Source organism: Mesoplodon densirostris, chromosome 9, assembly GCF_025265405.1.
Source record: "Mesoplodon densirostris isolate mMesDen1 chromosome 9, mMesDen1 primary haplotype, whole genome shotgun sequence".
In the NCBI taxonomy this organism is placed as follows: domain Eukaryota; kingdom Metazoa; phylum Chordata; class Mammalia; order Artiodactyla; family Ziphiidae; genus Mesoplodon; species Mesoplodon densirostris.
In genome coordinates, this window is record NC_082669.1 from 23,995,898 (window position 1) to 24,019,233 (window position 23,336).

General features: G+C 46.7%; 1 protein-coding gene across 1 annotated transcript in view; it reads right to left on the bottom strand.

Moving 5' to 3' along the window:
- Nucleotides 1–4,989: 4,989 nt before the first annotated feature.
- The window catches only part of GLI3 (GLI family zinc finger 3), a 280,874-nt gene continuing 262,527 nt past the window's right edge, over nucleotides 4,990–23,336 (bottom strand). The window contains exons 11-15 of the mRNA XM_060107530.1: nucleotides 20,505–20,654; nucleotides 18,894–19,058; nucleotides 13,287–13,577; nucleotides 8,512–8,839; nucleotides 4,990–7,394 (exon numbers count right to left, since the gene is read on the bottom strand). Of these exons, the coding sequence (XP_059963513.1) occupies nucleotides 5,065–7,394; nucleotides 8,512–8,839; nucleotides 13,287–13,577; nucleotides 18,894–19,058; nucleotides 20,505–20,654 (3,264 nt within the window). The 3' untranslated portion in view covers nucleotides 4,990–5,064. The remainder of the gene's footprint in view (nucleotides 7,395–8,511; nucleotides 8,840–13,286; nucleotides 13,578–18,893; nucleotides 19,059–20,504; nucleotides 20,655–23,336) is intronic.

The window sequence follows — 23,336 nt, forward strand, 5'->3', positions numbered from 1 at the left end:
AGAAAATTGGAGTAGGGAAGACTACCACTCCTTGTCAATTACTCCAAACAGGAAGATGTCAATTACAGACCCCCACAGGAAGAGACAACCTTGTACTCCCAAACAGGAAGTACAATAACTTTACTACTCCAGTAGGAAGAAGGAAGATTTTCTTCCTGACCATGAACAAATGCAGCTGATGGAAATGCAGCTCAGCCAACAAGGGGCCATCATCATCCCAACTCTCACTTTCCTCCAGTGAACTTTCATTTTTCTCTTGTTAATGACTTTCTTGTCCCACTCTCTTTTCCATAAAAGCCTTCCATTTTGCACAAACCTAGGAGTCTCTCTCTACTTCCTAGAGGATATGCTGCTCCACTCATGAACAGTTTAATAGAGCCAATTAGATCTTCGGATTTACTCAGTTGAATTTTTTTTTAACAAACCAAAGGGGGAAAACTGCCAAGAAAATAAAGAGAAAGCCATGGAGGAAAAAGGGATGAATAAGACATTTTGGCACTTGGTTAAAATTTTCCATCTTAGTACTAGAATTCTCCTGTCATATTCTTCTCTAGGTAACACATAACATCTTTGAACCAAAATTACTTAATATAAATCTTTATGAAATACCAAATGGATTGCAGCTTTGCTATTTTACCTGACTCCGCCTCCTTCACATCTCCTTTACCGGAGGCATCTTTTAAACAAAGCTGTGAGTGGTACCTGCGTTCTGCTCACATGAACTTACAGGAGTCTGTCATATGCCTCATTCCCAGGAGTGTCCCATTTCCTACTTTTTCCTTCTATTAGCCTCATTTGTCTTATTTATTTTAATTTAACTTGCTACCTCGTATGCTTCTTTGTAAGCTGACAATTTATACCTAAGACGGCATAAGTTCCTATTTTTTTCGCAACGCATTTGGACACCTTATGTGAAGGATCTAGTTATGAAAGCAAAGAATTTTGGATTTATGGGAGGAAATACTCCTTTGTGAATGAGAAAAGCATGAAGCATCGCTATGACTGGACAATCTCTGCTATAGGACAAGGAGAGAAACATTCGCCACCCACGGGACAGGAGGTTCCCTGAGACAGTGCTAATGCACCTGTGCGTGTGTGTGCACCTGTGAGGGCTGCACCCATCTTTGTAACCCTGTGATACTGACAACCAGGACCACCTGTCCTTCTCAGCAACAACTAATGCCTTCAACTGGTGGCTCAAAAGACACCTGATACTACTCAGGAAGAGGAAGGGAACTCTTTTGGAGTCTTTTATAGTGATCTGGAGAAAACTACTACAAGCTGACAAGAAAAGACAAATGAGAGAAATAGCTTATATTTCTGTCTGATGTCAGTTATTTAAAGCCACATAAAGGTAGGCTTCTACCATGTCAGATTTTCTCTTGACATGTGGTAGGGTATCTCTGAAATGAGAGGATAATATATAAAAGAGGGACAAGTTGTTAGACATTAAACCTATTCATGTCTTTCTTCCTAGAGTTTGGCAGAGATAAAATTAAGAAAAACAGTCCAGGTTACAACTGGTGTGCCTCCCAGGTCCCCCTCCTCACACACCACTAGCAGGGTGTACTGCCCCATTCTCCATCTTTGGGATAAGGAATCTGGGTCTCAGAGCAAAAGTTCCCTCTGTGTGTGTGTGTGTGTGTGTGTGTGTGTCGGGGGTCAGGGGGCCTGGGTCTAAACACAGGTTCTGGATTTTTCCAAAGAAAGTCCTTTTCCCATTCAACTGTGAATTAAATAAACCACCTACAAAAAATTTCAGTACAAAGAGTTTTTTATTGACATTGTAAGAAACATTGTTCTTTCTCTTTGTTATAAAAAGACTAAGTGGTTCTGAAAGCAAAAGTAGAGTCCATCTGTGGCGGGGCTGCAGCCCCGGGCTAGAGGTGGGCGCGGGTGGGCATTGCACGGGCTGCGGGCTGATCCGAGGAAGGCCCGGGGCCGGCCACGTCCAAACACTATGCCTACAATACTTAAATGTATTTACACGTGTTTCTTTTAAAAAAAGGATTACACATTTTATTTTTTTAAAAATCTAAAAAAGGTGAAAACAATGAACTTGTATTTTATCTTACACATTTGCAGGATACACAACAGTAACTTGTCAGAAGAGGACATCCTCCTATCAGTTCAAAACAACATGGGAAGCCAGGTTACAAGACAGCTCAGACTCTGCTACAATCGTGCGCTCTCGTCTGGGGAGCACGCAGCCTTGAGCCCTGACTGGGCAACACCAACTGGTCCCTCGCTTCAATGACATTAACATAAAATAAGGCACATACATCGCAAGAATCGAAACTCTGCAGCTCAAGAGGGTGAGCCAGTGCGTAAGGAGCAGGGGAAGTCTAATCAGTTGTTTAGAAAACAAAATGGATTGAACATGTTTAACGTGGATGCCAAACAGCGGTACCGTGTATGAGCCTGCATTAAAAAGTAGCCATGACCCTAAAGAGCTGGTGTTATCTCCCTAAATGCAAGGGACAGGGAAGTGGAGAGAAGATTGGAGGCTGGGGATGGGCTCCATCACAGGAGATGCCAAGTCTACAGAGATCCATGTCCAGACGGGACACTTGTAAGTGGCCCCAAAAGATCTTCCCTACATTATCACAACAGATTGAAAAAATACACTTTCCTCTCCCACCTCTCCTTTCCTCCATCCTTCTGGGATTTCCATACTGAGAGAAGCCAAATACTGAGCTGAAGCATGAGTGTCTCCTGCAAATCTGAAGGCGGGAGCCAAGAAAACAAAGTATGAAGAGAAAAAGATAGGGGGTGACCCGGAGAATCACCAGAAACCATAGGAAAAACAGAGGCACAAGGTGACAGCCGTGCTCATCCCAGGCTTCATCCATCCTTCCCTGTAGGGCAAAGGTGACATGGGAAATTATGGCAATTGATAAATCAGGACACATCTAGGAATGCTAGTGGGGAAAGGATTCAGATGGAGGAGAAGGAAGACAGGGATTGGATTAAGCCACAAGGGCAGGCAAGCTCAGACCAGGACCTGGAGATTTTGAGTTCATGGCAAAAACAAGATTCATGGAAGGGATTACTGATTTTGTAACCAGATCATGACCTGTTTGAAGAACACAGAAAATGCCTTGATCTTTCCATTGAAAAGTGGTAGAGACTCAACTCTCCTAGCTCAGATCATTACTTGTCTTTTGATTTTGGACTCTGTTCTGAAGCGGATGCTTCCTTTGATTTACATGTAGGTGTTGCACAGGGGGATGGGTGGGGATGGCCGGAGAACCTCAGCATTTCTCTGCTTTCATTTAGTTGAAAGCAAACCAACTGTCTTAGCCAAAGTCCCAAAGGGCAGTTTTACTTCCACACTGAGATTCTTGGTCCAAATGAGAGAACATAAACATGAGACAAATGGGCTGGTCCTAATATTCTATTTAATACTTTTATTTGATTTTGTCTAATATAGTTTAAATGGCAGGAATAAAGGGAAAAGCCACATAATGGACTCATGAATCACTTTGGAAAAATCCAACTCCAGGGTCAAGGGGACAGAATACGGCAGGTAGCCTGAGATGTCGATGTTTTATTTTCATAGCTTACGTATTTTTAAAAGTAGAATGCTGGATAATCCACGTACTCTGTGCACACATAGTATGTCTTTTATGTGTAGCAACTGCACCTGGGGAGTAGCTGCACTTTTTAAATCTTGAAATGTTTTAATCCAAAACAAAAGTCCAGATTAAATCCACATTAAGGACAAACTGCATAGAACACTTAACTTCTTAAATGGATGCATCACTTAATAGATAGGGTGCAAAAAAAAGGTATCCACACAGCTACAAAACTTCTTCCCTTGTGCTTTCAAATACTAAAAATATTTGAAGCGATTTATTCCAAATATCTTTGTCTGTGAGCTTTTTTCTTTTACAACCAAGTTTTATCAATCCCCTAAAATAGGGCACTTAGAATAGAAATACTCCTTCGCTATAGTGGAATTAACATATGTTAATGACATAGCCAGCTGTGGGGTTAAGTACCTATATTCTCAGAACTAGATATCATCAATTCTCAGTTATCTATGAAAACGGGGCAAGAGTTGGAACTATCAACAAATATGCAAACCCACAAATATTCCCCAAATTTTCCACAGTAGCTTGAATCCACAATCCATGTACCTTCTTACCAGAACAGATGAAAGTAACAGCACATGTCTGAGTGTCACCCAGCGCCCTTTCCCGTCTCCCTGGAAGAGCACTGAACATTCACGGACAGAAAGAGAGACAGGAGGCAAGGTCCATAACTGAGAACTGTCGTACAGACATACCCACCCTAAGCTCATGTATGGACAGGAAGAATTTTAAACCCCAATGGTGGGCACACCATTTCATGTGCAAGAGTCCCAAATTTCGACCTGTGTGAATCTGTCTAAAGCATGCTCTGAACTGAACTGCGGGCAAGGAGCACTCAAAAACCTGTGACCTCTGATACAGTACACTCACAAGAGATTCCCAAACTCACTCTCCATGGATTCCCAAACTCACTCTCCATGTTCTGATTCTCGTGCCCAGTGTGGGAATTAAAAAACAAAAGAAACAAAACACAAAAACAAACGTTGAACGCATGTAAAGGAAAATGGAAAAAAGCTGGAAGTGTAACCCCTTGGTCACAAGCACACCAGTTCCTATTTCCTTGGAGTAACAGAGAAACATGTCAAATCCTTTCATTTGCCCTCTCTCCAAAAAGAAAGAAAGAACATGCACATCACACATTTACACCGGTTTACTAAAAAAAGGGGGGGGTGGGCTTACAGTTTTTAAAAAAAGAGGGTGTTTCGAGTGTAACAATACTGATTCAAAACTGAAATGGAAGACAGTTTCTCCCTAGAATACTTTAGGGTTTTTCAGAGTCCTTTTCCATAAAAGGAATATACTTGAAACACATCCCAGTTAGGTGAGATGAGATTGCTAAAACATACACAGAACTAGAAAAAATAAAAACGAAACAGCCAAAAAAAAAAAAAAAAGGGTCAATTTAAACTTTTAAACTCCTAAAGTTTCAGGTCTCTTGGCAGTCTTTTTATTTTTTTTCGCCTAACGCCTACTGCATAACTGCAAGGAATTTGCTTTCTTCCGCGAGGGAGGTCAGCAGGGAACTCATGTCCCCGATTGCCATGTTGGTGGTGCTCAGAGACAGGGCTGGCAACGGGAGGGCGGCGCGTGGCGTCGTGAGGCGGGACGAGCTATGAGAAAGGTTCTGAATGATACTTGGGCTCAGGGCTCCTGACATCAGGCTGGCGTGGTCCGCGTCGTCTATGATAGCGTCGAAATCAATCTGCACCCCTTCCAGGTCATGGCTGTCGAGGCTGTCCACTGTGCTCGTCACCTGGTTAGCACCTGGGGAGAGTAATTCAGAGTTTTCGGCGCTCGCCCCCTGGAGCAGGCAGTTGGCTTCTGACACAGAGAAGGACCCAGTTTTCACGTCTTGCTGACCGAAGCCAATGGTTTGGTCATAGAACTGACCAGAGTAACTGTGCACATTCGAGTAGAGCTGATGGGGCTGCCCCGGCATCTCCATCTTGATGCCGTTCACCCTGCAGGTCTGACTTGGGTCACTGGGCTGTCCTGGCTGCAGAGCGAGGCCGCCCCTCGGCCCAGCCTGGCGCCGGCTGCCCCCGTAGATGGCACACGGCTGGTAGCCCCTGACGGTTGCCAGGCTTGACAGCTGGATGCCGGTGCTGGGAGGCCCTGGCAGGCCGCTTTCTGGCCCTTGATAGACGTGGATATGTGAGGTAGCGCTACCGTGCCCCAGCATGTGCTGCCCGGGGCGGCCTGCCCCCTGGGGGTGCATGCTGTCACTAAGGAGCTGATGCGCCAGGTACCCCTGTCCCACCGGGTCTGGGCTGGGCATGCCATTCACCGTGCTGCCTGCTGACTCGTTCGGTGCCACCGACAGGCCAAAATCTGGCTGGCTCCCGCTCCCTTGCATGGGGATGCTTTTCAGCTTTGCTGCCTGGATCCCGGCACCGCAGGCCCCGTCGAGCAAGCCGGGCTGCCGGGCCAGGCAGTTTCCATACTGCTGGGCCTTATAGGGCTGTTCGTGGAAGGCGTTCCCGTTGGTGCCCGCAGCTCCGCCGCCGCCGTGGCTCACCAAGTGCTCCGGGCCCCCGAAGGAGCTGCTGTGCTCCCCGGGGGTCGGATACCCCCCAGCCGGGCCAGCCCCACTCCTCAAGGGATTCTGTGGGTGGACGCCCACGTGGCTGTACAACCCGAAGGCGCGGGCCTGCTGCGCTGTGGACCGCTGGCCGCACTTCAGCTTGGAGGAGGACAGGTCGGCGCTGCCTGAGCTGACTTCGTTCCACTGGATGGGCAGGTCGGATTTACTGGCATCAGTGCAGGGCGGTTCCAGCCCACGATACTGCTGGCTGGCGTGGCTACCGGGCAGCCCAAGTGGGTCAAAGTCGCCGGGCCCGCTCCCCAAGCCTGGCCCGTGGGGCGCTTTGCTGTCATCCGAGACGGTGCCCGGGAAGTGCTGCTCATACCCGACTGGGTTCTGGGAATTTAAATACTGCACCACGTCGTCGGGCAGGAGATCCTCGTCGTTCAGGCTCACATCGGCGTCCATGGCCAGGGCCTCCAGGGTGACGTTCTCAGAAATGCTCGGGGGACAGGGAGACGCGTGGAAGTGTCGGGACTGGCTCCCGTCTGGCCGCGTGTAGTTCTGAAGCACTAGATTACGCTTCTCCAGGGATGGAGGCAACACCGGAGGGCTGAAGCTGTTAAGGCTGTTGAATCGCTGCACCCGGGGCAGGGAGAGGCTCTCGGAGGCCGTCCGCACCGGGTCGCTGGCTCTTCTCACGCCGTTGCCCAGCGCATCCTGGGGCAGCAGCGGGCGCCGGCCGTACCCGTGGGCCCCGCCGTCGCTGCATCTCCGGGGAGGATGTACGGGAGGCAGAGTGCCCGTGGGCTCCCTGCCATCGCCCAGCAGGGCCATCCGGGTCTTGAGGCTCATCCTCTCCATGTTGGGCAGCGGGGTGGGCGGCGGGCCGCCCGTGGCAGCGGCGTACTTGGCCTTCAGGCGGTACTGCTGGGCGGGCGTGAGGCTGAGCAGGCTGGGCAGGCCGTCGCCCTGGCTGGCCTCGCTGGACCTGCGCGAAGCGTCGGTGGAGATGGGGTCGTAGGAGTCGGCCACGCTCACGTTCTGGGGCCGCCCCTCGGCCTGGGACGCCTCGCTGGACCGGCGGCTGGAGAAGCAGGGCGAGATGCCGGAGGAGCGGCGGCTGCTCAGGTAGGCGGAACTGATGGTGCTGGCGCTGCTGTCGCTCCGGTTGAGCAGGTTCAACATGGTGATGTCCACCCCAGAAAGGTCGCTTCTGCTCGGGAGAAGGGGCGGGGGCCCGCCCAGACTGCAGCTGGTACTGGGCTGCGTGCCTGCACAGAAAGCCAGGGAGACAGGGGTTCATTTCAGGATGACTTAACACAGGTGTCGGCGAACTGTGACTCTTTTCGGTTTCCAGGGCCGGGCGGCCTCGGCCATGGTTACCCATCGCTGCCCTGCAGCACCAAAGGGCCTGGGCGCAGGAGTAAAGGGGTGGGTGAGGCTGGGTGCCAATAAAACTTTATTTACAAGAGCAGGTGGGGGGCTTCCCTGGTGGCGCAGTGGTTGAGTCCGCCTGCCGATGCAGGGGACACGGGTTCGTGCCCCGGTCCGGGAAGATCCCACATGCCGCGGAGCGGCTGGGCCCGTGAGCCATGGCCGCTGAGCCTGCGCGTCCGGAGCCTGTGCTCCGCAACGGGAGAGGCTGCAACAGTGAGAGGCCCGCGTACCACAAAAAAAAAAAAAAAAAAGAGCAGGTGGGAGCTGTGCATGGCCCATGCCTGGTTTAAAGAAAATAGTAACAACTCCCTGGATGAGTTAAGCTCCTTCACTGGTGCAGTGTAAGGGCCAAGTGAAGGGTCCCTGGAAGTATATACAGTGTCAAGTTACAGGAAGTACCAGGGCAGAAGGCATATAGGTAAGCTCAGGGCTTCCCCATGACATCCTATGCGGGTGTAGCGCACCTGAGTAGGTAGGGTGGAGGAGGTTCACCCTTGGGTTATGCTGCAGATATTGAGTGTAATTTCAGAAACACAAACTGACTGGGGGCCGACAGTGACAGAGATGGCTTGCCTTTCTCTGAATTGGGCCACCAGTCAAAGTGTCTGCTTACCTCCCGGCTGCAGACTATGGAAGCCAGAAACAGGTGCTAACCCGGGATGCCTCTGCGGCTGGGATTTCCTTCCCCTGGTCTAAGAGGTATGATTTCACCATCAGAATATGAGTCATGCACAGTCTTACTTTTCATTTCAGGATTATCCTCTTACTGCCTGCTTTTAAAATATGGACTCTCCAGAAAGGCAACACTAATATTTATGGCTCCAGCATCGTTTTAGGGCTGGTGGGGAAACAAGCAAATGGAAAACCAAGGGCCTGGGTCTGCTTAGTGCTCCGGCTGCCCTTGAAAGAACAGAAAACCCCGCGCGGACACGAGGACTGTCCAGAACTCACCGTTTCCTATGAGAGGAGAGACCGCAGGGGCTTTGGGGGGTAGAATGGGATGCAGTCGCGGAAGCATTCCATTCACTTGTTTGAGTCTTTCTAGCTTGACGTGCTCCATCCATTTGGTCCCTGCCGGGTTCCTCCGGGCTTGCAAAGCGAGGGCTGTGGTTGCAGTGGAAATGGTCGAGTCCATGATTGGGGTTTCGTCGATGGCACTGAGGTCGCCCATACCACCTCCATCGGTTAGAGGAAGCTCGAGCCCACTGTTGGAATAGTTGCTGATGGGGGACTGTTGGCTGCTGCATGAAGACTGACCACCAGGGCTTGGCTGAGATGTCTGTGCGGTCAAGAGGAAAGGAAAGAAATGTCAGCCGAATGATAAAGGCCAGGGAGCAGATGACGAGAGATCACGCAGATCAAGTCCTGCAGGGTTCTCAGTGGGTGGGGTGAGAAGAACTATGTTCTGGTGAGTGGAGGTGGCCTTCCTCAACCTCAGTGACTGCGCCGCAGGCGGATGTGCAGCAGAGGGAACGGACAGCGGGGGTGCCGGATATGATGTATCAGCCATGGAACCCCACCCCAAATGCCAATCTGCATCACACTTCCTTGTTGGTTCCCACCCCGCCTCCATGACTTTATCCTTTGGGCAAATTACTTAGCCACTCTAAACGTCACTTTGCTTATCCAGAAAATGGGGGCAATTTATTTATCCTAGGGATTGTTGTGGGAATTAGTTGTAAAGCCCTTAAAACACACAAAGTTCAAAAAGACCTGGAGGACAGTACTTAATTGGCTCGGAGGGCATTAGCGGTTGTTATTATAATTGCTTTAGTCCTCAGAATATATGTTCCAAGAGCACATGTTAACTCCCCTCCAGCCAGCCCCTCTATACTATTCCAGGCTGGTTCCCCAAGCTCTTGTAACCTCTCTACTTTCCTTCTACATTTTCTTGCTTTGTAGAACTCCAAGCAGGGTGTAGGGTAAAAGCAGTTGTAAGAGGGAAAACTTCAATCACTTAGCTTCTGCTATAGCCAGAGAGGATCCGCATTGCACTAGGAGAATTGGGCCAGGTTTCCCTAACCCCAACCAAGTGGACTGGGTAAGCCAATTCCGCAACTCGATGGGAACTTAATCTGGTCCACTGGTTCTCAGGGAAAGAACGCCCTCCATGGGCCCCTGGCCATGGGGCCTGGAAAGCTCACTGTCTCCACATTTGGCAGCCCTCTATAGAATGGCCTGCACTGAGCAGTCCACACAACCTGGAACTGGCCCATCTAAAATTCCAGTGGTGCCCTGGTGGATAAACACTCTAATCCTTTACGCAGTGATAAGAAAAGTGATGTTCAGAGAAGCTCAGTGACTGCCCAAAGTCACAAAGCGAACATTGTGATGACTTAGACTCCCAGACCGGCCTCACTTCCATTCTTCTGTAGCACCTTCTCCGGTGTTATCTAAAAACTAAAGCCTGACAGCAGCCCAAGAGCAGGGAGAGATAACTACACACACTCCAGTATAGACGGCTGTGGTCTCTGGTGGAACCACAGTGCTGTCAGCAAGGGGTCTGGACACAGTCATTTTCCATGGAACCCGTTACAGTTTTTCTGAGAACACAGTACATACACCCAAGCAAATGAACACTTTCTAAGCGAGCACCACATGGTATACTAAATGTGTCCTGGGCAACCAAGCAGAGAAAAATATGATACACAAATGTGATCATGAATGCATGAAACCTGTCTTAAGTTTTTGCTTCTGCAGTGTCCTGAAGAGCCAGACCACCTGCTCCTTTGCAGAGAACTTACATCATCCAGGGCTTTGGATGTCTTTTATGCTTGGATTGTCAAATCAGTATGTGTGTGTGCGTATGTGAATCTGTGTGTATGTACACACGCACATGCAGGCTCACACTTCCACAGGGCCCGGAAGAAGGCTCACATGCACCTACAATTAGAAAATGCTTAAAGGAGCTCAGACATTTCAATATAGATTAAATTGCCAACAACAAGTGTATTCAGATCTTGCTCTAAGAAGGTGGTGCACGTCTGGTCCAAGAATAAATTTACACTAGTCAATATGACAATTAAATAGTCTTTGAGAACATCTGCTTGGTCGGCCCCAGTGTGATTTATTATGAAAACCTAGACAAATAGAATGATGAATTTCAACATCTAACTCCACATTTCCACATGCTGAATGTTCAAAACACATCACTTCTATGTTGGAAACATATCTGAGTAATGTCCACTACTAAAAATATCCCAAAGGACACAGATGAAAGAAAAGTGAAACAAATAAAAGTTAAACGTTAAAATGAAAACAAAACAAAGAGAGCAGAGAAGCCAAAATTCCCTCACCTTATTACCCACTGTCCTTAGGAAGTGAGAAGAAGACATTTAGGAGCATTACACAGAAGAGAAGTTGGAGTAATAAGAAAAAAAGAAGAAAGAATTTAATTTATAGCATGATGAGCAAATCAAAGACAAGTTTTTGAAGAAAGAATATTAGAAATGTAAATCTCCTGTGCCTTAGTAAATGCCTATGAAGATACCTACTTATATTTACATGTGTGTGTACATATTCATAAAATAGTCTCCTGTGGAAATTTGATTAATTTATTAACCTCACTAAGCCTCAGTTTCCACACCAGTAATATAAGGGGTCTAGTCTCAGTCTCTGTGAACTCTTTCCAGTGCTTTGTTTCTATGATTTAATTATTTTATAAAATATTTCACATCTTGGAGAACCTCAGATGTCACTGAGCAAAATCACTGTAAATTTTTTTTTTTTTTTTTTTTTTTTGCGGTACGCGGGCCTCTCCCGTTGTGGAGCACAGGCTCCAGACGTGCAGGCCCAGCGGCCATGGCTCACGGACCCAGCCGCTCCGCGGCATGTGGGATCTTCCCGGACCGGGGCACGAACCCGTGTCCCCTGCATCGGCAGGCGGACTCTCAACCACTGCGCCACCAGGGAAGCCCCACTGTAAATTTTTATTTCTACCAATTTTCTTTCTAAAGAATGGGTGTTTGGAGAAGAGATAAGTTTTCTTTTCTTTTCTTTCTTTTTTTTTTAACTTTTTTTGCTATGGATGTACATTAAAAGTACAAGGGATTCTGGGTTCCTAGGATGTCCTAAAAACATAAATCATTGTCTTTCAATGACATAATCTAGGAGACCACAAATTCACTTTCCTTGTTTCATTAAACACTTGAGGATAAACGGTTGAATCTTTTGCACAATTATTATATAGGTGGACTTGATTTTAGGAAATTGATAAATGCTCCCCCCCCAAAAAGTATATAAAACACAGTTTATGAATTGATTAATTTAAAAGTATAGTGATCAGTCATAACACGTATATAAACTTCTTACTAAGGTGTTTTTTGAAAGCAAAGTACGGCTACCCACTGGGAAATAATAATACATCTGGACAGCTTATTTGCATGATTTTTGGCTAGACTTAGTGTCACTTTCTAAGACTCGTAAGAGTTCAAAGACAAACTCAGTAAGTCATTAAATTCCACTCTATCGATTCTGAAATTTTATGTGCATTAATTCCCTCCCAGACATACCGCTACATGGTGACATAACTTGGGAATTCATAGGATGTCCATACAATTCTTGGACTTTCCTCATTTTAAGCAAATGCTTCCTTGAACTGAGTAGAAATCTGCCTGTCTGGTCATTTCCATGCATCTGGAAGTCTAAGCCTGTGACTTCTACCTAGTACGTTTCTTGCATATCCCGAGATTGACAGACTAGAGCCCAAAGCGCAGAGCTGACTGCATTATACATATGCCAAATACAAATGTACTAAATCTCCTCTGATCGCTACTCTCTTCATTTTTCTCGTTGTCTTTGGAAAAATTTCAGATAGTTTATTCTGGCCCATGCAGAAGGCAAAATCACCAAGTGAAGTTTGAAAGAAGCTGCAACAGTAGCTTAATCCATGTATCCTATTTGTCATCAAACCATATGATTTTTGCTGATGACATTTTTCAAATCCCTCCCTCGCTTTCCACCTCCTCAGTTCAGGCACCACTGCAGATACAGTCTCGAAGTCTATCAACCAATCTCTAGATTGGCACTGGAGTTGTCTTTTCTAACAACTTAGAGAATCTAAAAAAATCCCTTTATATCCTCCCCCTCTTTTTACTCTGGCACATTCCCCCGGGGCCCCAAGGCTGGGGCTTGGCTGCACCAGCGTGCGGTCCTTCGCCTCTCTGAGCGCTGAACTTGGCGGCCACCTGCCCTCTGCTTTGCCATCGTGTCCTCAAGTGCACTGGCTCCGAACCCTCTGACCCAGACTTGTCTTAAAGCCCCATCACACTGAGTTGTGTTTGTTTCTTGGTCTCCCTATCCCACTGGACTACAGATCCATAAAGAATAGGGGCCGTGGCTTATTTATCTTGGGGTCACCAGGGCAAAGAAGTCAGAAAATATGTTTACAGAAGGACTGAGTGGATGATTCTCTACATTAGAGACCTGCTGAAAATGTGCACTGTGGTGTCTGTCGACCTGCCACAAGGTGGGATGCTTCCAGATCGATTTCAAAAACCGGTTAGGGAACCCTGGAACTCTTTCCTGAGCTGAGCTCTGCTGTGCAGATCAACCTGGGGTAGGCAATCCGGATCAGGGAGCTCTGACCTCCGTAAATCAAACAGTGGGATGCAGTGAGAACGGGGCAGTGAAGTCCGCCCCTCGCCCCTGCCCTCAGCGCCCCACCTGGCCCCTTTAAAGACCTGGGAGAACTTTGGGGAAAACCAGAAGGAAAGCGAATGACATACCATGGGCTTCTCCGCCTTGACCGTTTTCACTTGGAGGCATTCTTCCCGCTTTGAGGTAGTGTTGCTGAGGTCCTTCTGCTCCCCGAGGGCTCCCTGAGTCTGCCGGCCGGGTGACCTAGACTGTGAGTGGCCGCCGGAATCTCGTGGCGCCGGGGGCCTGGGATGCACGTCCCCACGCTGCTTCTTGGTGACGTGAGCCTCTGGGCCGTGCACGGTCTTCACGTGTTTCCGGAGGGAGCTGGGGTCTGTGTAGCGCTTGGTGCAGCCGGGGATTTTGCACACGTACGGTTTCTGCCAAATGCCCCAAGGATGAAAGAATAGGTTGTTATCAAAGCAATTATCCCCCCAGCCTGGCTGTCTTTTGTGGCTACTCATTATATTTTTAATTCTTTCAAAGCACGATCACAAGGCTGTGAGGTGTTCAAAACCCTCTAAATGGTGCAAAGGTTTAATAAACGGAATCCAGCTTGAATACATTATTATTTTAGAGAGTGCTCAGGGTGAGTGAAGAACGTGTAAATTGCACTTATGTTCTTGGAAGCATTTATCCTGTGAGTAGGAAGAAGTATCATGGTGTCACGTGGTGCTCAAGAGATTATTATTATTTTTTATTTATTTATTTATTTTTGCGGTACGCGGGCCTCTCACTGTTGTGGCCTCTCCCGTTGCAGAGCACAGGCTCCGGACGCGCAGGCTCAGCGGCCATGGCTCACGGGCCCAGCCGCTCCGCGGCATGTGGGATCTTCCCGGACTGGGGCACGAACCCGTGTCCCCTGCATCGGCAGGCAGACTCTCGACCACTGCGCCACCAGGGAAGCCCCTCAAGAGATAATCTGATGATAAGAATGGTGGTGATGATACTGCTGATGATAACAGAAGAAGGATAAAAGACACCCATCCTTTAATGAGAAGAACGCTTTGGGGAGAGCTGGTGTGAAGACCTTTCTTACAAATATCCTGGTTCTCAGACCTAATATCACTCTACCTCCTTTGAAAATGAGCTCTTTACACATTGACACAGTAAGAAAAAAAATTGCCTGTAGCCTCTCCGGGTTAGCTATCACTAAAATACTTTCCTTTGGGTTGTATTACAACTGCGGGGGTTGTTCAGGGCTCAGAATATCCAGAACCTTTCTGATCTTCGAAGTTGTAAGCCCTGTCGGAGTGTCCACGAATGCTTACTCGTAAACCGATGTGGGTGGATGGATGTCGTCCTGGAGACGAGGATTCCTGGATGAGGCTCTGCTCGCGAGTACTAAGATCTAGAAATTACTTCATGCTACTTTTATTTTCTATGTGGGCCAGTGATCAAGCCTACAGATACAGTCATAAAAAATTATATGGACCCTTATAGCTGAATATTTACTCACATCACAGAACTCATGGCATTGTATTCATGATCGACATCAGAACTGTGATTTCGTTTACTTCCCTTGAAATCTAATATATTCAAGGATACTTATATGAGTCTATATTTATCTCTGTGTATACCAGAATATGAGCTATTAGGTAGACAATAGTCATAAGAGTCATGCTTCATATAATGCATCCATTACAGTTATATTAAAAAGACTCCCTGTCTTATAGAATGATGCTTTTTCCCTGAAAGCCCAAGAACAGACTGAGAGCTACCTAAAATGATGAAATGTCCTAATGTAGTGAAATAAAGATTCCAGAAATGACCTTGAGAGACCTCACCTCCAAATTTGAGATTCTTTTCAGTAGATTTGATTCCCATTAACTACAAATTACTTCTATTCAGGAGCTTGTGTGATTTGCAGCATATATATATATATATATATATATATATATATATATATAATGAAACGAGCACATCAAATTCTATGCATTAGGGACAGGAGAATGGCTCTGATGATTAGTGCTATTACCGTATAGCATCTGACCTCGGCCCTGTGCTTGCTCACTCTGCTGCTGTGACAGACAGACAGGAATGTATGGGGTAGGGAGAGGGAACACAAAGCCAGGCCCCTGTTATATGTTTGAAGAGCTACTCTTCCCATACATATCTGCATGTATGTATCATGGGTTAGCTTGGAAATGAGAACACAGCTAGAGGTGGAATGAATCTGCTCATGTTCATCAGCTCCTTCATTTCCAGGACCAACAGAACATACACGTACATGTGTGCCCATGTGCCCTTGCATGTGGACATATAAAACAGCCACCTACAAAAAAACTCCAAGAACACAGGGTCAGGAAACTTAACTTCACAAGATAACACATTAACTCAGTTACGTATCCTGGCCCCCAAATTCTATTGTGATGAATGACTGAAATGCAATCTAATGGTAGGTAAAGATAAATGTTGTCAGGATTCTGAGTTACCCGTATTTCTTGTCCTGGATCCTTAACTTTTGGTACTGTCATTGCCTTCTTGACTCCCTGAACTGAAAGGTACTTTGTGAAAGGGGGGATACTTATTCTACTTGATTGTGTAGAATGTATCTAAATAAAATTTTTGGTAAACATTTAATGGCCCCTACTATAGGCAAGACTCTGAGCACAAAGTTTTATCTGAGCACAAAGTTTTATAAGACAGGATCAAATCTCAAGGGGTATAAAATATGGTAGGAAAAGTAAGACAGCGTGAATTACCTACAGTACAAAGTGTGGATGCTAGAGAAGGATGTGGACAGAGGGGAATCATTTTTCCACTGGGATGATCATGGGAGGCATCAATTTAGTTTCTGTATCTGGGTATAATGCCCAGCTCATGGGGTCAGGGTATGGGCTAAATCAGACCATGTACATGCAGTGTTTACCACGATGTGATGTGGGGCACAAAATAAGTGCTCAATAAACAGAGCTTTGATTAGGAAGAGGCGTCGTAGTTGGGTCCTGAAAGACACACAAGATGCTGAAGGATAAAAATGAGGGCAAGAGGATGTAAAAAAAAAAAAAAAAAAAGTATCCAGAGCAAAGGTCCAGCAGCCGGACCACATCAGGCATGCAGGTATGGCTGTCTGGAAGGTTCCATTCATGGTCACCATTGTGAGAGGTCAAGGGAATCGTGAAAGGGAAGGCTTGGGTCCAGTGAGAGGAAGTATAAGCCTAAGGAGTCTAAACATTTCCTATAGGAAAAACGGAGCCACTGGAACTTTCTGGAGAGGAAAATACAACAGAATCAGAGCTCCAGGGAACTGTCTTCGTCTGGTTTTGGGAGGAACGGGAGCTCCATGTTCTGGAGTAGGGAGCCCGGTGAGAGGCCACTGCGATGGTTCAGTGACCCTAAATGGGCAGGGCAGCCATGGGGGCGGGGAGGAGACCTAGATTACCCGAATGGGTATTGCTCCCTTCCTGTTTTATTCCACCCTGCTTGCCTCATCTAGAATAGCAAAGGGCTCGGCAGATAACTAGCTATCAATATTTGTTCAGTGAAAGAACGAAGATACAAAGAAGAGAGCAAAGAAATGAAAGAAGACATCTAGATTCGTCTACAATTGCTTGGTGATCCAAGTCTGGACTTCCTGGATACACTTAATTTTGGTGTATCTGAAACCGTCCATCATTCATACGCAAGGACGAGGGCTTTCTCTGTGTGGAATAGAGAAAAAATGATTTACGTGTTTGTGAATAAAATTATATTTATGTGTTTATGGCCAATGTTAATAATTTATTTTAGGTAAATTGCTCAACCTTGGTGAAAGATATGGTTGACCAAGGTATGTTTTAATCTCATGATGGATATTAAACTCTCTACAACATTGCACTTTTTATTGCACAGAAGAATTCATCTTTAAATGTAATGCACTTAATTAAAGCAGAGACATGGGCACACATTTGAAGTCCATAAAAAGATAAAAAGCTCAGTAACTATGTTTATATGTATGCACTGCTGAAATCCTAACATACCTAGTGCCCAAATTGATCCACATAACAGGAGAGAATCTATAGGAATGAATGCCTTCTAAGTTTCTAGTCATAATTGTATTTAAATACATGAAATGTAAACATATTAATTAAATTCTAAGTTAATCAAATCCCCTAAAACATTTTAAATTGAGACTTAATTCATATTCCATAAAAATAACCCTTTTAAGCTGCACAATTCAGTGGCATTTAGTACATTCACAATCTTGTGCAATCGTCCCCAGTATCAAATTCCAAAATATCTTCATTATGCCAAGAAGAAACCCTGCACGTATTAGCAGTCACCCCTATACCCCCTCGCCCAGCCTCTGGCAACTACCAATCTACTTTCTGTCTCTATGGATCTGACTATTCTAGACCCCCTAGAAGTTGGTACAAAACAAGTACAGCGGATTACACCACAACTATCACACATTGTAAAGCATTTTTGACGTAAAAGATGGAGATGTAGCATCTCCTCTAAAACATCTGCAAACACTGGATCAATAATAAGAGATCCTAAAGGACTCAGGTTTCCTTATTCTACTGTGAACCATTCAGAAAGGGTCTGTATAAGTGAACTCATGTGTGTGAGTTTATGTGTGAGTGTGCTTTTTTTAGAGTGTGGCTAATCCTCTTAGAGATGTTTTTGCTCTGTCAGTTCGGCTGAAAGGAAACTTGGTGAGGACCCTCTCTGCCACCTTCAAGCCAATGGCCAGTGAGCTGAATGGTCCACTTTTACCAAATTCCCTCTCCCAGCTCTCCAACTGGAAGATCAAGAATGGGCCTGATTGGCACCTTGTGGGGTCAGATGAGAGTCATGCCAAGGTCAAAATGCTCCTTCTCACACAATTTCAAGCAAGCTGATGACCTACTTTGCGGGGCCGAACTACATCTCATGTGAACAACTTCTGGGTAGCAAGCCTATTTCTACCACAAATGTGGGGAGCCTTTGTGTTAATCTCTTGTACATTCAAGAGAAGACTTCACAGCGGAGGAAGAATCTAAGCTAGATTTTCAAGGAAAAAACTGGAGGTCTGCAGGCAGACGTGCATTAAAATGTAAACAAAATGAACTGGAAATCATTTTTGTTCATTCTTACGCTTCTCTGAAATTTGGGGGGATAAATACCTAAAAATAACAACAACACAACAGGAACCAACTACGACCATGAAGCTTGACTCAATATATTATCTTAAATAACTGACTAGAAACCATTCTGGTTTCTAGCTTCCAAGATCCTTTGGAATTTACAATGTCTGGAAGTCCTATTTAGCCAAGGTGGGTTACTCTGCAGAAGTCTTTTTTGATATAAGCGCCTTTGAAGATACCACCTGGAGAAAGCAAATAAAAGTGGCTGTCTTAGCAGTAAGCTGTCGGCTGTCAACACCTTGCTTCTGAATCTCTCCTTGGTGCTTACAGGGTCGTCCTTTGAATGCATTCCTGCTCTTCCAGGCAGAGCGAGTGGATGGAATTCCAAGTTAAATGCTCCTGCTGTCTGACCAGTAGGTGGCGGTACTGAACAACGTGAAACTCGTTCCCTCTTCACCCTGTACGTCTCTCCCATCTGAGCCCAGGTTTCAGGCCTACCCTTGGGGCCCCAAACCCACTCGTGCTGGGAGTGGCCAGAGGCAAATACAACGGTACAGGCTTGCGTTTCCAAGTACATTCCCCAGAGGATTTTTTATTTCCACCACAAGCTCTGGACCCAACACGTGTCTCCTGGAGGGGCCTTACCTCATTGGAATGTGTCCTGTTCTGGTGCTTGGCGCGATCAGAGGCATTCGAGAAAGCCTTGTTGCAACCTTCGTGCTCACAGACGTACGGTTTCTCTCCAGTGTGAGATCTCAAGTGTGTTTTCAAGTTTTCGAGTCTTGAGTAGGCCTTTGTGCAACCTTCAAACTGAGGAGAAAACAGGTAAATCTGGATGATTCCACACAATGACGGCTGATGTATCCCACTCGCTCCGCGTGAATGAAAGACAGGGACGTTTGGGGGATTTCCCTGGTGGCGCAGTGGTTAAGAGTCCGCCTGCCAATGCAGGGCACTCGGGTTCGAGCCCTGGTCTGGGCAGATCCCACATGCCGTGGAGCAACTAAGCCCGTGCGCCACAACTACTGAGCCTGTGCTCTAGAGTCCACGAGCCACAACTATTGAAGCCCGCGCACCTAGAGCCCGTGCTCTGCAACAAGAGAAGCCACCGCAATGAGAAGCCCGCGCACTGCAACGAAGAGTAGCCCCTGCTCGCCACAACTAGAGAAAGCCTGCGCGCAGCGACGAAGACCCAACGCAGCCAAAAATTAATTAATTAATTAATTTAAAAAAAAAAAAAAGACGGGGACGTTTGGAGGGTTGGCAGCTTTTCAAAACCAATGAACAAAAGTCCAGTAAACTCTGCCTTTATTGGGATTCAGATGGGGCTCAGGGCCGTTCGAAAGCATTTTCAGGGCTAAGTAAAAATCCTGGACTTTTTTTTTTTTAATAGGCCACTCAATGTGGACAATGGGTTTCATTATCTGCTCAGGGATCTCCTTGAATTCCCACTGATTTCAGATTCAGCACAAAGTTCATTAATATGGCTTTGTGTGCCTACAAAGGCACGGAATTTGATCCTGTTTGTAAAGGGCCTTTAAGATGTAAAGTACCAGGGCTGAGCCTTGCCTGGCAGGCACCTTAGTGAAAGAAGCCTTAGCCTCGCAGGAATCCCAACCCCTCATAGGTCTGTACTGGGCCATGGGGACAGACTAGGAGAGCGAGGAAAAACTCTAAAGCCATAAGGGTTATAGTTTTAAAAAGTCAACTTAAGTTTTTCAAGTCGAAACTGGCCCCTTCCTGTGCTCCCCAAGGCTCTGGTGTGCCAGGCACTGGTGCTGGGGCAGGCCCAGTGGCCTGGTGCTCACCCCCAGTGCCGGATGGCACGTCCCCACTGCCACCTGCCTGCCTGCCTGCCACTCTGCAGAGCTGGGCTGTCTGACTCAGTTGCTGTTAGCCATGTGGGGCTATTTAAATTTAAAACTTTAAGTTAAGTTAAAATTTAGAAATCAGTTCTGTGGTTGCTCTAGTCACATCTCAAATGCACGTGTGTCTCATGGCCACCATGTTGGACGGGGCGGGTCTAGATCAATTCCTTCCAGCATCCCCCAAAGCTGTCAGCATCCTTTCTCCATTTCTCACCTCCCCTCTGTTTCGGAAACCCCTCTCAAAACCCCGGGAGTTTATCACAAACAGCACTCCAACCCTCTTCTCCCACCACTCATCACCTCGCATGGCCGTTGGAGTACAAGGAAGGACCCACAGGTGCAAGACTCCCCTAAGTGGACAGCTGGCCCCCGCCCCTTCGGTACTCACAGTGCATTTGTGAGGCTTCTCCCCCGTGTGCCTGCGCATGTGCACTACCAACATGTACTGGGCTTTGAAGGGTTTCTGTTCTCTCGAGCAATCTAGCCACCGGCACACGAACTCCTTCTTTTCTCCATGGATATGGTCGTTATTTATATGCTGGAGTTTAGAAAAAGAAAGAAAGAAATGAAATGGAAATGTACTACTCTTTTCTGAAGGCAAAAGAACGGAGCGCCCCAAATCCCCCAACCTTAAGTCCTAAAGACTCCACGGTACCTTTACTACACTGCAAACCTTAACTCTACCTTTACTATATTTAGGATGTTTCTTAAGTAAATTTGCTCTTACTGACTGTGGAGGGATACTTCCTAACTTGTAGGAGTGACCTGGTTTGCAAGAAGCCTGGTGTCCCAGAAAAAGTCCTTCAAGGGCATCAGAAGAGCAGAAACGGGGTGAGACACCCACATCCTCTCTGGGCCTCCGTTATCTTTCATCGGCCAAGTCGGGGTCAAGGTGAACTGAACACAGAGGTGACCTCCAGCTCTCACTCCCTCCAGGCCTTGGGTAGCACCTTGGGTTAGTGCTGTGGCTCAAGACTGCAGAAAGGGCATACACACACACACACAAGTCTGTAACAAGGACCAAGAAAAACCAATGCACTTTTTCAAACGACACTTTAGTTCCAATTAGTGGGCTCACCCCTTTGATAAGAATCACAGAGAAATGTCCTTGATGCTGAAGATGAAGGCCAGGCGATCGTCAACCAAACGCTTAGTGTCTGAGGGTCTTCGCTGTCCTTATACACAAAATAAAGGAATGGATTCCCTCGTTTCTAAGGTTCTTCCCAGCTCTAGAATTCTGTTAATTTGGTTTTTAAAATGAAGATGAATTTCCCCGAATTCCAATTCAAAGTTTTAGGATCATTTTTTAATAGAGTTCCTTGGATTCATACATCAAATGTCCTACAAGTAGGAGACACGTGAAATCTACAGCAGCGCCAGAGGAACAGGTGGTTCTTAATCTGGACCAAATTCAAGTCTACTCCAGTAAGATGAGTCTATGATTTTAATGTCCAGTCACAGATGACGGAGGAAGTTTGTGCCCTAGGTTGATCCTGTTGTTTTCATTCTCTGGCCACTCCATACTTTATTTGCCTTAATTCAAAGCCTTTGTGAGTCCTTTCTCCCACGTACGTGGAAACACATCACTAAAAAATGTGTGCAATGAGAGAAGCCTCCTCTGGGTTCCTTGAGCCCCATAACAGTGACATGACGTTTAATTACGTTCCTGCATAGGCTCTGGTTCCTAACTGAGTGGTCTCTGGGGAGCGGGTGGTAAAATTCCACCATCACTCGACCTTTCTCAGCTATTCTACTAGGCAGCTGGCTGCCGCAGGAAAAAAAAAAAAAAAGCAGTCTGTTGTGCTGTTTGGGGAGTTTAAAACTGGATGCAGGCAGAGAAGAGCAATTGCTGTGTACTCTTCTCTCCTAGAACAGCTGTCAGAAAGCCCGAGAAACAGGGGAGAGTGGGTGACACAGCCCAGGGCACAGGCAGACAAGTAGGATCTTTTCAGGAGCTCTGAACACAACGAGGAAACCACACAGAATCACTCAGGTTCATGACAGCATCCCAACCCCTGGCAGACAGATGTGTGTTTCTTACAGAAAGCCAACTGTCCTCAGTATGACTGTTTCTTAAAAGTGATGCTGGGGGGCTTCCCTGGTGGCGCAGTGGTTGAGAGTCCGCCTGCCGATGCAGGGGACGCGGGTTCGTGCCCCGGTCCGGGAAGATCCCACATGCCGCGGAGCGGCTGGGCCCGTGAGCCATGGCCGCTGAGCCTGCGCGTCCGGAGCCTGTGCTCCGCAACGGGAGAGGCCACAGCAGTGAGAGGCCCGCGTACCGCAAAAAAAAAAAAAAAAGTGATGCCGGGAATAAGTTCATCTTTATCATTTTTCTAGGTTCCACATATAAGTGATATTATACAATATTTGTTTTTCTCTTTCTGACTTACTTCACTCTGTCCGACAGCCTAGAGACACAGACATAGAGAACAAACATGGATACCAAGCGGGGAAGGGAGGGTGGGATGAACTGGGAGATTGGGACTGACATATATACACTACTATATATAAAACAGATAACTAATGAGAACCTACTGTAGAGCACAGGGAACTCTACTCAGTGCTCTGTGGTGACCTAAATGGGAAGGAAATCCAAAAAAAGAGGGGATCTATGTATACGTATAGCTGACTCACTTTGCTGTACAGCAGAAACTAACACAACATTGTAAAGCAACTATACGCCAATAAAAATTTTTTAAAAACATGGTGCAGGGGCACATACGTGGATGAAGAGAACAGATGTGCCGGCCAGGGGATAACATGCCATCTTTAAATTTATGCTTCGAGAACATGTCTGCCTCTGTTCACATCACCCAGGATTGTCCCAGATGGGTGCTGGAGCCCAGTCTTTAAGCCAACATGATACAGAGAGGTTCTATGAATTCTCCTTTCCAGGGAAAGCAGTGAATGATCACACAAGTCCACTCCATACTAATTGCTCTTGGTTCCGTTTTTTTCCAAGTTATTAGGCATCAAGCTTCCTGGATGAATAGGCATGGAAAGAAAATGAAGGAAGGAAGGGAGGGAGGGAAGGGGGTCGGAAAGAAGGAGGCAGGAGGCAAAGTTAAAACTGGAAAACGGTCTGAGAACTTGGGCTGAACCTGCTCCTTGAGTCGCGGTCCACACCTTTCGGTTTCATATTCTCAGCAACGGACAGTGGCCCTGGTACCTGGCGGGTCCTCCGTAAATATCTGTTGGACTGATTGGCTCATGTGAGAAA